Genomic DNA, 15,217 nt, shown 5'->3' on the forward strand with positions numbered 1-15,217 from the left:
TAATTGTTGACATGGCTGAGAAGAAAATATTACGGTTTTTATGACCTAAATGTACATTTTACCAGTTGTTACCTACAGTTTATACAAACATTATGGTCATCGACCAGTGGTTGATGTCTCAAACATAATAATAGCGTGTTTAATAATACGATCGTGTTATGATTCATTAAATAAATAGTACCGAATGTCAGGGCTTTACTGAGTCATATGTAAACATAGTATGAATATTGACACCTGTAAATTGAAAAAATTATGTTTAAATTATGTTTTAAAATTGTAATCTTAGTTCAAATGGAACATTATGTAGCCTATTATTATGTACAACTGTATACATCATTTAAATAAGCATGATATATCTATTGTTTAATGCCCAGGTGATATGCACAATATCAAAATATAGAACTGTAAAATTAGGATGTGTAGTTGACATGTAGATAAGACATCAGAGCGCAAAAATGTGATTTCTCCTGTCCAACAACAACCAGGCCGTTATTTCCGGCGTGCCGATCGAGTCTGTCCCAAAAATACCTCTCAATGCGCCCTCGTGGACTCGCGCCAAGGGCCCTATAGGTCTGCACTACATGACGTCACCAAAGTGCGGACTCTGAGGAAGTCCACAAGTCCGGAGTGTGCCATTTGGGACAGGGCCATTGTCAAAACGATCCCCATTCGCACGGATCCACGAAAACAACTAAAAACGCTGTATTCTGCTGCCAGACCAGTAGATGGCGATGAAACACTATAGACTGAACACGTAATACGCATGCGCATGACGTCATCGTCTTCACAGATTCACGTTTTTGTTGTTTACACGGAGACTTATTACAAAAATGTACACTTTGAAACCGTTTTCAAAAGTTTGTGTGTTCAGTCACCCATTGCTAATTTGCAAAAGGTTATTTATTTTAAATGTATCCAGCATGCATAAACCTAAAGTTTGCAAAGTTGATCACACATGGATATAGATTAGCTTTGTGCAGAACGTTTAAACTCGTTTGCATGAATAATGTTTCATTATTTCATACATGTGGCTCTTATAAATGTAAAAACAATGGTTTCATATAAATTAAAGGCAGTTATTGCTTTGTCATTATGGCGTGTAGATTGATGTTAAAGAAACATGAATATTAACACATGTAATCATAAGGTTGCAACATAACAAAATATGAAAAAATGAAGGGGGTTGTAAGTGTTAACTTAGTCATCGATATGATGTAATTGATCAATTAATTTACTACTCATTTGTCCTGCATTAATTCCCGTAGAGTTACGGCAGTTCTGCATCTGTGCAATCTATGTAACGTGGTTCATCAGGCAATTTAAGCATCTTCAGGTAATAAAACCTTTTCTGACTTTTAAAAACAGTTGGGTTTACATACAAGCATGGCTCAGTGATTACTGTCTTTGTTAACATCAGGCACATCTAAAAGCTCCGGCAAAACAAAGAGCTTGCAAATGAGGATTACAGACTCTTCTGAATGAGTTGTCCTTCATGAAGCTGATAATAGATTGGAGTGTTTGTCTGAGAGGAGGATGAAGGGCCTGGAGGTGCAAACGAAAAATTTCTTTGTTCTTCTGTACTTTGACGTAGTATTCAAAGAGCTCATAGCCTTTAAAAAGACGACTGATGCTTGTTCATATAAAGTGGTGACAGCTGAAGTTGGTGAAATTCTTGGAGAATATAATAATTCATTCACAATGGCTAGCAAAGGTAAAGTTTATCAGTTTCTTAATTGTTTCTTAAAATACTATAGATATACATACAGTATGCATATTTTCTTTCTCTCTCTCTCTCTTTTTTTTTTTTTTTTTTTTGTAGTGTCTGAAATGGTTCTTCAACACTGGATCTCATTGTTGTTCCTCATCTTTTCATGTCCAATTGGTAATCTACTGTATTTCTATAGACTTTCTAGTGTAATTTTGAGGATTCTCAAATGTTTTGTCGACGTCTACAATGCCTTTTAATTTAATAAGTAATGTTTTTAACATGTTTAAATCTGGTCTAACAGTCTTGACAGATTCATGTAACAATCGATGTCTGGCAAATATAATAATTGCTAAGAAAATGAAGAGCGCACCACAGGGTAATGATTGTTCTGTCAACGTAACCATCACTTCAATCCAGTATGAGACAATGTCTTTTGTATGTATCAGTGTTTTTATCATTTCTTTGTATTTTTCATGTTCGAAAATCAAATGTAAACTTATTTGTTATCAATATAATTTTTTTTTCATTGTAATAATTTTCACTTGCACAAAACTGAATTCTGTCACCATGTTTAGGATACGAAAAACATGCAATTAAGCAGCCGTGTCAAGGTAAACATGGTAAGTAGATACATTTTTGATGTTCCCTTTTTTCAAAAAAAAAAAAAAAAGGCACCTGTATTTTCCCAAAAAAACTCATAAAGCTGCAATCCTGACCTTCTAACAAATGTTTGCAATGATTTTATTTTACAATGGGAAAATGTTACATCAGTGAAAGTCTTTTTAGAAGTATATTTTCTCTCAATAGATGTGGACTGATTATGAATTATGGTGGAATGGAAATACATCTAATGCTTCAGCCGTTTTGTTACCAGTTGACAAAATCTGGACTCCTGTGTTAGTTTTGGACAATGCGTAAGTGACCTCAGAATAGTTTTTTTTTTTTTTTTTTGTGGCATGGCATGCTTTTTTCTGTTTAGTATCTCTGAAACAAGGCAAAACTGAGGGTATAGTTTGGCTGTATGAATTTCTCAGTACAGTTTATAATGTCGTTTCAAACCTGTAAGCATCTTATGAAATTGTGTGGCTCAAAAAAAAAAAAAAAAAATCTCATGCAAAATACATCTACAGGTCCAGTGTTGTTTTGGTCATTTTTCAAAACATTTTCTTTTGTGTTCCACAGTATAAAGAAAGTCATAGGTTTGGAACAACATGATGATAATGAGTTTTCACTTTTGGGTGAACTAATTAAAGATTACTTAATCACAACACTGCCCTCACTGCATTGTATGCCTTCATAGCAAAATCCCCAGTGTTAAATTAACACTGCTCAGTGTTTATATAATCCACACTCTCAGAGTGTTATAAGTAACACTGAAGCAGTGTTAAAGTTAATGATATAATTAAGTGATTAATTGAGTGATGATTGAGCATTATTGAAGACATCTGATGTTAACAAGCAGAATCACTGAAGGAGAAAAATAAATAAATAATTAAGTCATCATTATGGTGTTTGCTTTAGTTGGGCTCTTGACCCTTACATTTTTAACTTTAGATTTAGTTTGGCTGCTGTAATTGAGTTATAACTGTCAGATGAACAAAGAGAAAATGTGATCTGATGGTGTTGGTTGTGTTTTAACATAATCATTTTTTGACCTGAATCACTGAACTCATTTAGAGTCTAATCTATGAGTTAGATTGACTTTATTGATTATAGCAGCACTGGCCTTGTACAGTATAATACTTTTAGCATTTTCAATGTAATCCAAAGGATTTTTTAAGTTATTCTGAAAAGGAAAGAAAATCTTTAATTTAGGCACACACAGACATCAAGATTCAGCGTATGAATCTCAGCAATGGTGATAAACAGCATATTCAGATAAACAGATCAACTCTGAACATTAGAAAACAAACTTTTAAGTCACATAAAAACAGCAGAAATGAAATAAAATAGTAAGAGTAAAGAAAATTACCAAGAAAATTAACCTCATTATTTATTCATGGAGCAATGCATGATGGGAGCCATGAATGAGTTTTGATTGGTGGTACCCAGAATGCACTGCAACATGCTTTATAATTTTCACCATTGTTGAGATTCACAGGCTGATTCTTGATCTCTTTGTGTCTAAAAGAAAAAAAGAAAGAAAAAACTTTTGGTTTCAGAACAACTTTAAGAAATCCATTGGATTACATCGAAAATGCTCAAAATATATTATGCTATGCAAGGACAGTGCTGTTATAATCAATAAAGTAAACCTAACTCAGAGATTAGACTCTAGATGAGTTCAGTGATTCAGGTCAAAAATTATTGTTAAAACACAAACAACACCATCAGATCACTTTTTCTCTTTGTTCATCTGGCTGTTATAACTGAATTACAGCAGCCAGACTAAATCTAAAGTTAAAGATTTAAGGGTCAAGAGCCCAACTAAAGCAGACACCGATCACCATAATGATGAATTGTGATTTTCTCCTTCAGTGATTCTGCTTGTTATCATCAGGTGTCTTCAATAATGCTCAATCATCACTCAATTAATCACTTAATTATCTCATTAACTTTAGAACTGCTTCAGTGTTACTTATAACACTCTGAGTGTGGATTATATAAACACTGAGCAGTGTTAATTTGACACTGGGGATTTTGCTGTGTAGCCACTGATGACACAACTGCTATAAAAATTACATGAAGAATATGGAGTGTATATAAATTAGCTGGACATGAGGACAGTTGAAGCTAAACATAACAGAATAAGACAGCTGGATTGATGAAAATCTTCACTGGATGGCTCCCTTTAGTGGGACTCATGAATGGTTCAGCTGGATGACATGTTCTCTCTCTTTATGAATTCAGGATAGATGTAACCATGAAGCCGTACACTAATGATGTACTGGTGTCAAGGAATGGAACTGTGGACTATGCCGTTATCTTGTTCATAACAGTGGGCTGTGATGATATCAACATTTTCAACTACCCCTTTGTGAATGACGATTGTCGTGTGGCCATCAATGGATGGAACCAAAGAGGTAAGATGACATTTTAAGTGAACAGTACACAGAAGTTAATAATTTGTTATTAACCATTCTTCCAGAATAAATGATTAATTGTGGCAACATGGGAAAAGATATCTAAATAACTGCTAAACAGCAAAATGTTCTTTGGTTTGTGTTGATCTAGGTTGTGGGGTTTCTATCAGTCCCACTACTAACATATCTGTGGTCAAAAGCATTCAAGGAGAGTGGAGAACTGTGGATGTAAAAATAACACAAGATCAAGAGTCTCAAAACCGCAGCTATCTCTCGGTAACTACTGACTTCATTTTGATTCTTCCAGTACTTTTAACACAGACAGTTTCACAGACAAGGCTTAAGCTAGTCCCAGATTAAAATGATTTTAAAGCAACCTAAATCAGGTAGAGAGTGTTTCACAGGTATATACAGAAGATCATGATGATACTCTACTCTCTCAGAGCTTGTTCTTGTTGTAGCAGGTTACTATTATGACTTAAGAAGTTCCCACATAGCAACATTGTGATGTCCTAGATCCGGCCCACATCTGGCACATGTGGAAAGATGATCTGGTCCACATGGAGAGTGGAAGGACGGCCCTTGGGTGGCTCACTCCTGTTTGCCAGATCTGGGCCACAAGCAGGCCATAGCCACAAAGTCTGTGTATATTAAATATGGAGTCATCTCAGCCTTAATAAGCCTGTTACCAAGCAGAATCACTGAAGGAAAGAAGAGAACTGAAAAAAGAGACGAGCAGAAACACAAGAACTACAACTGACTTCAGACACAGCCTTAGATGAAATCAACTGAAGAGAAAAGAAGTCATCTGTCTCTGTTGTGATTGGTCTACTCTGCTGTGACCTGCGCCAGATACTGGCAGAACGACATCTGAAATTGCAACGGACTCGAAGAAGGTCTACTCTGCTCTGATTGGTCAGATGGCCCAGTCTGTTGTGATTGGTCTACTCTGCTCTGATTGGTCAGATGGCCCAGTCTGTTGTGATTGGTCTAGTCTGTTCTGATTGGTCAGATGACCCAGTTTGTTGTGATTGGTCTGCTACGCTCTGATTGGTCAGATGGCCCAGTTTGTTGTGATTGGTCTACTCTGTTCTGATTGGTCAGATGGCCCAGTTTGTTGTGATTGGTCTACTCTGTTCTGATTGGTCAGATGGCCCAGTTTGTTGTGATTGGTCTGCTCCGCTCTGATTGGTCAGATGGCCCATTTTGTTGTGATTGGTCTACTCTGTTCTGATTGGTCAGATGGCCCAGTTTGTTGTGATTGGTCTGCTCTGTTCTGATTGGTCAGATGACCCAGTTTGTTGTGATTGGTCTGCTCCGCTCTGATTGGTCAGATGGCCCAGTTTGTTGTGATTGGTCTAGTCCAGTGGTTCTCAAAGTGTGGTACGCAGGCTCCGTCTAGTGGTACACAGAGGAATCACTGAATTTCGCACGTAAGATCAAACCGGTGTGATCTTTTTTACTGTCTATTGTGTGATCAGTCTTGGCTGGTCCCTGGAGCGTACGATACGATTACACCGGTGTGAGTAGAACGGCCAGTGCATCAAGTGATCAACTGCTAAATTCAAATGTGCTTTCGCAGTTGGCTGGCGCTGAGCCAGAGATGGACGCACGCTACTCAGGCGCTGTCAAATATCACAATTATTTTGTGTTTTTAACCACATAATGTTTATTTTAGGTTTCAGACATTTAAATTCACATAAGTACTAAAAAAAACAATACATTTTGAATTTGTAAAATACACACTGATGTCTATGGAAGTGGAAATAATAATAATTTCCATTATAATTAGACGACACGTTTTATTCATATCAGATTGTGTAAGTTACACATTGTGTAAGTAACTTTAAAGTTAACTCTATTCTTCTCCCAGTTCACCGGCCACTTACTATCATGTTTTTCGGAAGAAGTGGATGAATTCACGTGCTGTAAATCCAACAGATCCGATTCTCTGAACAGTGGCACAAACTAACATGACGGCGCATATACTCATATAGCTCAACTAACGCGATCGTTATAAAGGTGTTTAAACAACATAACACTTCCACTTGCATATATTTGCGGAATATCAAATATTTCATGCCATAGCTAACAAATTTGTGAATATTTTGAATAAAAAAATGAAATAAAAGCAGATCATTAGGCTGCGGTGTGTCATGTGACAAGCAATGACGCGTCACCATGGAAACAAAAAAAATGAGCAGTTCTAAATAATGATCGCCTTGAAAAACTCACAGGGGTCAGCCAGAATATTTTAAATGTACGTTTAAAAAGGTTAAATATGAATACACAGCCTGTGTTTTTTTTTTAAATTAAGTAGGCTACATTACTTTTTTTTTTTTTTTACTTAATATTTTAAGTACAGTAGGCTACAGTTTTTATTTCACTTTTAGGTGCAATACATTTTAATTGAATCATTATTTAAGTTTTTTATTTACCTGTATGTAAGCAGAACAGTGCAGTGTTAATGTTCAAACTGCGTTTTTACAATGTTTAAAGTGGCTGACAATAATAAATATTCTTATTAGAAATTAAGCCGCCTCATTTTTGAGCTGTGCATAACTGTAGCTGAATAGTTCGGCCTACTACACTACTGTATTTTCATATTGGTCATTATGGTGTTACTTGGAGAGCCAAATATTTTCTGAGGTGGTACTTGGTGTAAAAAGTTTGAGAACCACTGGTCTAGTCTAATCTAATTGGTCAGATGGCCCAGTTTGTTGTGATTGGTCTACCACTTTCAGCACCTATCTGAAACCAACCACCTCAGCACTTAATATGCAGTAATACGAACAGTAGCGATGGCGTTTCATTAACAACCAAATAATACACTGCATGAATGGTAATAATAAAGGCAATTGGGTTCCTCCTCTTCGGCCACACAGACAGTGAATACCCACACCACGTAATCCACAAGTGTCCCTCGAAGACCTTCCATGGGCAGGCTAACTAACTTTACTGACTTATTGAGACTTGTGTAATAAAAGACACAAAGAGAGTGGTCTGGAAAGTGGGTCTGGCATACCAGATCTAAAAATCCCTCATGTGGTTCTCGAGGGAGCTGTCTTCTTGTTCCAGGAGGAGGAAACCATAAACCATAAAAAGGCATAATAAAGGCACTTTTTACATTCTGTGTATGTACAGAATACAAGATTACAGAAGTTTGGGATGTTACCTTTCTCAACCATTATACCACCTATAATACCATTGAGAGGGATCTTAAAGGTGCTCTAAGCGATGTTGGGTGACGTCACTTCTTGTTGACGTTCGAAGTATTGTCAAACAAAACAGAGGCTAGCTCGACCCTCCCTCCTCCTCATCCCGTCCCTGCTTCCTGAAACAGGCTTTTCCAATGTAAATTCGGGACTTTGCACGATCCTTCTCCTTTTCCCTCTTCTTTGCTATTTGTTCATCAGAACGTCGTCTCTATGGCCGTGTGTCGGCCATATCAAAACTCAAGAGAATATAATTCTAACGTTAGTCGTTGTTGTTATCTAGGACATCTCTCTCATGCTTCTCTCTCCTCCACTCCCCACACCCCCCTTCATGTGCACGCGCACTAACCCCCCAACCCCCACCCCCAAATCATTCTTGTCGGTTATTGGCTGGAACACTGTTTGTTATGTTTCGTGGTCCAGGCTGGACCAGTTTGTTTTTGTTGCCGTTTGTGGAGCCTGGGCTGTCTACAGAGACTGCGTTTTTTTACAGTGTGTTCAGGGGACAGGCAGCTAGCGGATAGTGAGGAGATGTTTGCTGTATGTGACAAAAAATGTTTCAGCCTAAAAAACGTGTGATATTGCTTAGAGCACCTTTAAAAAAAAATCTTCATTATTATGAAGAACATTTTTATAATCAGAATAACCTTTTCCACTATGAAGATCCTTTTGTGAAATTAAAAGATTCCATGGATGTTAAAGATTCTTCATGGAACCATAAACCCTATTCGGACAGAAGGGTAGATGGAGTAATATAATTTTACCACAGGACGTCTGTAATATTAATGGCCAATTCGCACGGGATAAGATATCTCAGTAAAACTACCAGAAGTGGGAGGGGTAACTCGATTTGCTCATTGCCGTCACCCTCCTGTCGTCATGTGTGTATTATGCTGCTTCCTGATATCACATGCGCATATCACATATATATCACATATAACCTAACAGTTATATCCGGTCGAGCGATGTACACAGCAAAAACTCCAGTGTTAAATTAACACTCCTGGGAGTGTATATGAGTCCACACTCAAAAGTGTTCAAATATGAGTGTTAAATTAACACTCAAGAGTGTTAAAGTTAATTAGATAATTAAGTGATTAATTGAGTGATGATTGATCATTATTGGAGACACCTGATGTTAACAAGCAGAATCACTGAAGGAGAAAATCTCAAATTACGAGTCACCGTTATGGTGATCAGTGTTTGCTTTAGTTGGGCTCTTGACACTTATATGTTTACTTTAGCTTTTGTTTGGCTGTTGTATCCGAGTTATAACTGCCAGATGAAGAAAGAAAAAAAAGTGATCTGATGGTGTTGGTTATATTATGACAATCATCATTTGAACTTGATCACTGAGCTCATTAAGATCCTTCTTTCTGACTTCGAATTATGTTGTTGGTTACAGCATAACTGTGATTCTGCGTAAATGCCCAGAATTTTTTATATAATATAAAGGATTTTTTAAAAGTTGTTTAAAAAAAAATAAAAAATCGTACTTTTAGGCACACACAGACATCAAGATTCAGTCTATGCATCTCAACAATGGTGACGAATATTCAATTAGGAAAAGTAAATTACATAGACAATTCGGATCATAATTTATTCATACCGCAATGCATGATGGGAGCCATTAATGAGTTGTGATTGGTGGCAGCCACTGCAACATGCTTTATTACTGTCACCATTGTTGAGATTCACAGGCTGATTATTGATGTATGTGTTTCTAAATAAATTCATTTGAAAGTCTTTTGATCAGAACAATGTTTATTAAATATTTTGGATTATATGAAAAATACTGAAAATCATATGTTGTGGAATCACAGAGCTGCTGTAATTAACAAGTTAAACCAAACTATCTCAATAAATTTCGTTTTTCGGATCACAACATGATTATGTCAAAACATAACCAACACCATCAGATCACATTTTTTCTTTGTTCATCTGACTGTTATAAATCAATAACAGCAGACAAGCAAAATTTAAAGTAAACATATAAGGGTCAAGAGCCCAACTAAAGCAAACACAGATCACCATAATGGTAACTAATCTTACAATTTGAGATTTTCTCCTTCAGTGATTCTGCTTGTTAACATCAGGTGTCTTCAATAATGCTCAATCATCACTAAACTAATTACTTAATTAGCTCATTAACTTTAACACTCTTGAGTGTTAATTTAACACCCATATTTTAACACTTTACACTCTTGAGTGTGGACTCATATACACTCCCAGGAGTGTTAATTTAACACTGTAGTTTTTGCTGTGTATTAATTAACTTCAGATTGGATTGTGTTGGTAATAGGCACTTACCTAATGCTAAAAGAAGTTTTGTGCCTCTAACAAGTGCTTTCGATCTTCTTTCTGATCTGAATGGTGTGTGGAAAACACTTGAGCTTGTCCCAGCGTCTAGAACGCAACTGAATGCTTTTTCAAGCATCTCCATACTTGAAAAAATGCGGAAAACTACTTACATACATATTTACAGAGGGTTTATTCGCACGGGATTAGTATTACCTAAAGGGTAATTTTTCCGGACCTTTTTACTGTAAGCAAAAGTCCCCGTAATATTTACTGACATTGTCCATAATGATCACTGAGATGCACATTCGGACGGGACTAAAATCACTGAGAAGCTCTGCAAATTATTACTTTACCATACCTCTCCATATTAAACTAGTCCCGTCTGCATAGGGCTATAGATGTAAAAAAAAAAAAAAAAGAATGTTTACAGTGACGGTCCAACATTCCATACTTTTTTTCCCCAGATATTATACATATATTAACAAATATTATACATATGTATATACAATTAAAAATGTTCTCTGCACTACCATTTACTAAAAAGCAGAGAAGGACCACATTCTTACAGAATATCGATAGGTGTTTATCTGTGTAGTGAAGACATAAATATTAAACTGATACATATTCTGTCTCCTGTCATCTGTTAACAGGTCTCTTTATCCATCAGTCCTTTCAGTGCTGTTGTGACCCTGATCCTGCCCAGTGTGTTAATAATGCTGGCTGACCTGGTGACCTTTTCTCTGCCAGTTCAAGGAGGAGAACGCAACAACCTTAAGGTCACCTTAGTCCTGAGTTTCACCATGTTCCTTTTCATCCTCAATGATCACCTAGGCAGTGGTGGACGATGTAGTCCTATCCTCCGTAAGTGAAAGAACAAAACAACAGGCCTCTTGCTCACCTGTTAGTGTAGTCCTGGGCAACAGAAATAACATTTTATTGCTGTCTAGGACACATTTAGGATGGTTAAAGTTACTACAAATGCTAAACTATCCTAGAATAAACAACTAAAGCCGCGTTTCCACCGAAATTACCCAGAACAATTTGTCCCAGGAATTTTTTTGCCCAGGAATTTTTTTTGCCCCAGACCGGTTGCTTTCTGCGTGTACACCGCTGTCTAAAGTACCGGGAAGGTAAACTGCGCGCAACTGCTCCTCCCAGTCTGCAACGGACGGTAATCAGTTTTGAGCGCCACATTTATAATAAGTATGGAGGAGATTCAAACTGTGCTGCAGTTATGTATTGGTTTACTAACGAGGTAATTAACAAAACAAAATAGACGAGCACTGATACTAAAGCGTGTTCAGAAAGCTCGTATGCGTAAAAATTAGACAACGTATGTTATCAGTTATTGTGAGATGCCTGGGACGAACGCGCAAAAATTCCTCTTTCGCAAATATGCTTATAAAAAGCCTGAACCCCGTCATAAATAGTGACAGTCTTGTAAATAGTTGTTTGTTACTAACCTCAAAGCGCTATTTCAATCCTGTTATAGTAAATTTGTTACATGGTTTGGAGTGCCTTGCAATAGATGATGTGTAAACATAATGACTTAATAATAAAAGCTGTGGCAGAAAAGAGACGAGCACTGATAAAGCGTGTTCAGTAAGCTCGTAATGCTAACGTTAGATATAAAATTTGTATGTTATCAGCTATTGCGGACATTGACCGTGAGATGGCTGGGACGAACGCGCAGAAAGTTTCCTCTTCCACAAATACCCTTATAAAGCCTGAAACTCGTCGCCAGTCCACCAGTTTTTTTTATTAAATTCCATATTTGCAGACAGACAACTCTTACTGCATGAAGCCACGACACAAACCGCAATAGATTTGTTTAAAAAGGGAGGTTAAAAATAAATAAAACGCTGCGTGGAGTCATCCAACCAAAATGCGGCATGAACACAACCAATCAGCTTGTGCAGCGCACAAGTCCCACCCCTGAAAGCTCCTGAACTTTGAAAAAGTACTACCTCGTGAGCAGGGACTATCGGAGGGGGAAATATTTACCCGGAACTTCATTTAGACCCTGGTTCCTGCGGTGTAAACACATCGAGTACCAGCCCAAAGTTCCTAGTTCCTGGGGAAAGTTCCTGCGGTGGAAACGCGGCTTAAATGAACAGAGCAAAACTTTACCAAGGATACACAGGTAACTGCAGCAAAGACTAAGACATGACTTCAGCATGTAGCGCAACAAACAGTCTACATATATGTGGCATAAAATAAGCATGCAAAGATATGTGGGAAGAGAACACAGCGAATAGGGAGGAAAGCACACAAGGACCAGGGGCCTCATTTATAAACGTTGCGTACTCACAAAAGAAGGCGTACGCTGCTCTCTACGCAATAATTGGTATTTATAAAAAGCAAACTTGACGGGAAAATGTGCGGTCCTTCACGCAAACTCTGACCCAGGCGTACGCACAAAAATGGGTGAAATAAGAAATGGCGACACCGTCGGCAGATAGAAGAAACACGTGAAAGTGTGTGAAACTGTAGACCGTTGTGTAAAAGAAATGGCAATACTGCCTCTCATAAATAACATGAAGACTTCACAAAGCAAGTCTTACAATTAACAGCCTACACGAACACCCGTTTGATCGATCTGCAGTGTAAAACAAACTAAATCAAACGAAGATTACAACAGAAATGCAAATTAACACATATTTGCAAAAAGATATAAATATGTTCTGCAATAATATTAGCATGTTATGCAATTCATCCTCATAACACATCTGTAGCTTGTCAGATGCAATCAAATGGATGGTAATAAAATGCCATGATGCCATCACAATGCGTAATGACGCACAATGGCTGATCATGCGCTTCACGCTTGCGCATGAGTGAAGTTACGTTTCTTGGCTTTCCTCTGTGTTTGCCATGATTTCGCAATCGATGAATATTAACTTGTGGGCGTTTCACGGACTATTTATGGGCAACTATGGGCGTGACATGAAGCCGCAAAAGCTGCGCTACATTTAGAATTGATTGTGATTTATTAAGGGAAAACTGCGTAGGATGTGCGTGCGCACGGTTTTATAAATCCGAATATTTCTGTGCGTACGCACGTCCTATGTTTCATCCGTACGCCACTTCTGACGCAAATCCTATGCAAAGTTTTATAAATGAGGCCCCAGGTGAGCACAATTAGTAAAATAAAGTCTATAATAACTAAACGAGGGGGCGTGGTAAAGGAAAACAGTGAGGCAGGACTAGAGGAGCACATGGCCAACATAAACAACAAAAAAAAGCCATGTGGTCAAGGACAAAATAAACATAGAAACATTAAACAAAGACAAAGGCAGAACCCAGACAGTAAGAAGTAATGTAACATTATTTAGCAAAAATGTTGCCACTGTCTTTTTTTGTGTGCGTCTTGTGCGAGATTAGGCTCAAATCTCTAATGATTGCTATACACCTGATATTATGTTATGGAAACTTGTTTCCACCACAGAATAAAACATTTTAAAAGATAATTGCAACTCTCACAATTGTGATTTACATCTCGTAATTGTGACTTTATTTCTCAGAATTGTGAGATATAGTCAAATGGACTTTTTTCCTCAGAACTGCAAGTTTATATAATGCAATTCTGACTTTATTCATCCCAGTTGCGTGTTATAAAGTCAGAATTGCGAGATATAAACATGCAATTCTGAGAAAAAAAGACCATTTAACTTTATAATTCGCAATTGTGAGTTTATATCTCACAATTCTAAGAAAAAAAAAAGTCAGCCTTTATAACACATAATTGCAATTTTATATCATGCAATTCTGACTTTGTAACACACAATTGCGACTTTATATCACACAATTCTGAGATAAAAAAAAAGTCTGAGTCGTGAGATGTTCTGTGGCGGAAACAGGTTTTCCATACCATGTTCTTGGCTGTCCTGTATGGTAATATCATTTACAAGTCAAGCTGAACTGTGAAGTTGTGATGAATTCCTGAACTAGTAGGTGAAACAATAAGGAGCTTTGTCTTGTTTCATAAAGGCGTTCATAAATGTGTGAGATTTGGAATCAGTGGTGGAACTGTTGTTAGCATAGCAGTGATAAGAAGAACTTTGTGAACAGATGATAGGTCTTATGTGCTACATGTATATATTGAAAGGAGAAGGGGCCCCAACACTGAACCCTGAGGTACCCCAGTGGTTAGCTGATGTGACACTGATTTTTACATAATTTATAATACTGTACAGCTTATATTTTATTCATCTACAGTTATGCACTGATAGGTAAATTATTGTTTGCTCTGGATTTTGCTCCTAAGATTATCACTTCTGCTTCTGTCTGGTCAATCTGGTGTTGAGCATGGTGACGTCTATTGTGTTGACACGTCTGACATTAGATAACAGATTCCTGCCTTCAAAGAACATCAAAACCCCCCAAAAAACTGCCAACCTCGGTCAGGATGAAGGTAAGAGAATACTAAATACAGAAAACATAAAGAATAAATAGCTTGTGTGTTCATGCATTTATATCTATATACATATATCTATGTGTGGTCTCCATTAGCAGATGCTGGTGTGATTACAACAACAAAGTCCAGTGATCTGGCTTCAGAGGTGGCTTCCCTCCAAAAAATTGTGAAGTTTTTGGAAAACATTGACCAAAAAGATCAAGTGGCAAACAGCAACGAGGCTTTTGTTGACCGCTTGGACAAAATATGTTTCTGTTTTTTTTTGTTCATTGACATAATTTACGTCATCACTGTTGTCGCTGTCACAAATACAGGGATTTGCAAAGAAACCAAGAAGATTTTCTGGGATAAGGAAGATTTGATGGATGATTATGACAACTACACATATTATGATTGATGATTTGGATCTGCAACATTTCTGTATGTGATGTCCAAGAAACATCATGAATTTGATTTTATATTGTATTTAAAACTTTAGATTGTACATATTCATTTACAAATTTATTTGAGGAATTTCATTAACTATATCATTAATAAAGGATATAACTAAGAG

At 37.1% G+C, this 15,217-nt stretch overlaps 1 protein-coding gene across 1 annotated transcript; it reads left to right on the forward strand.

The window, feature by feature from the left end:
• Positions 1–1,628: 1,628 nt before the first annotated feature.
• On the forward strand, positions 1,629–15,217 carry LOC311096340 (5-hydroxytryptamine receptor 3A-like). The gene is made up of 10 exons (XM_084135408.1): positions 1,629–1,711; positions 1,820–1,882; positions 2,010–2,143; positions 2,284–2,328; positions 2,516–2,622; positions 4,559–4,731; positions 4,883–5,007; positions 10,898–11,108; positions 14,515–14,661; positions 14,760–15,217. Exons 1-10 carry the CDS (start codon positions 1,699–1,701, stop codon positions 15,059–15,061), a joined length of 1,320 nt encoding a protein of 439 aa, XP_083991534.1. The 5' UTR covers positions 1,629–1,698; the 3' UTR covers positions 15,062–15,217.

This window comes from Abramis brama (assembly GCF_963993115.1).
Source record: "Abramis brama genome assembly, chromosome: 1".
Classification (NCBI taxonomy): domain Eukaryota; kingdom Metazoa; phylum Chordata; class Actinopteri; order Cypriniformes; family Leuciscidae; genus Abramis; species Abramis brama.

Excerpts from the sequence above, each read along its gene's own strand:
- LOC311096340 (XM_084135408.1), top strand. Across the intron at positions 1,883-2,009 it reads CATCTTTTCATGTCCAATTG|TCTTGACAGATTCATGTAAC; the intron begins GTAATCTACTGT and ends CTGGTCTAACAG. Across the intron at positions 2,623-4,558 it reads GTGTTAGTTTTGGACAATGC|GATAGATGTAACCATGAAGC; the intron begins GTAAGTGACCTC and ends TTATGAATTCAG.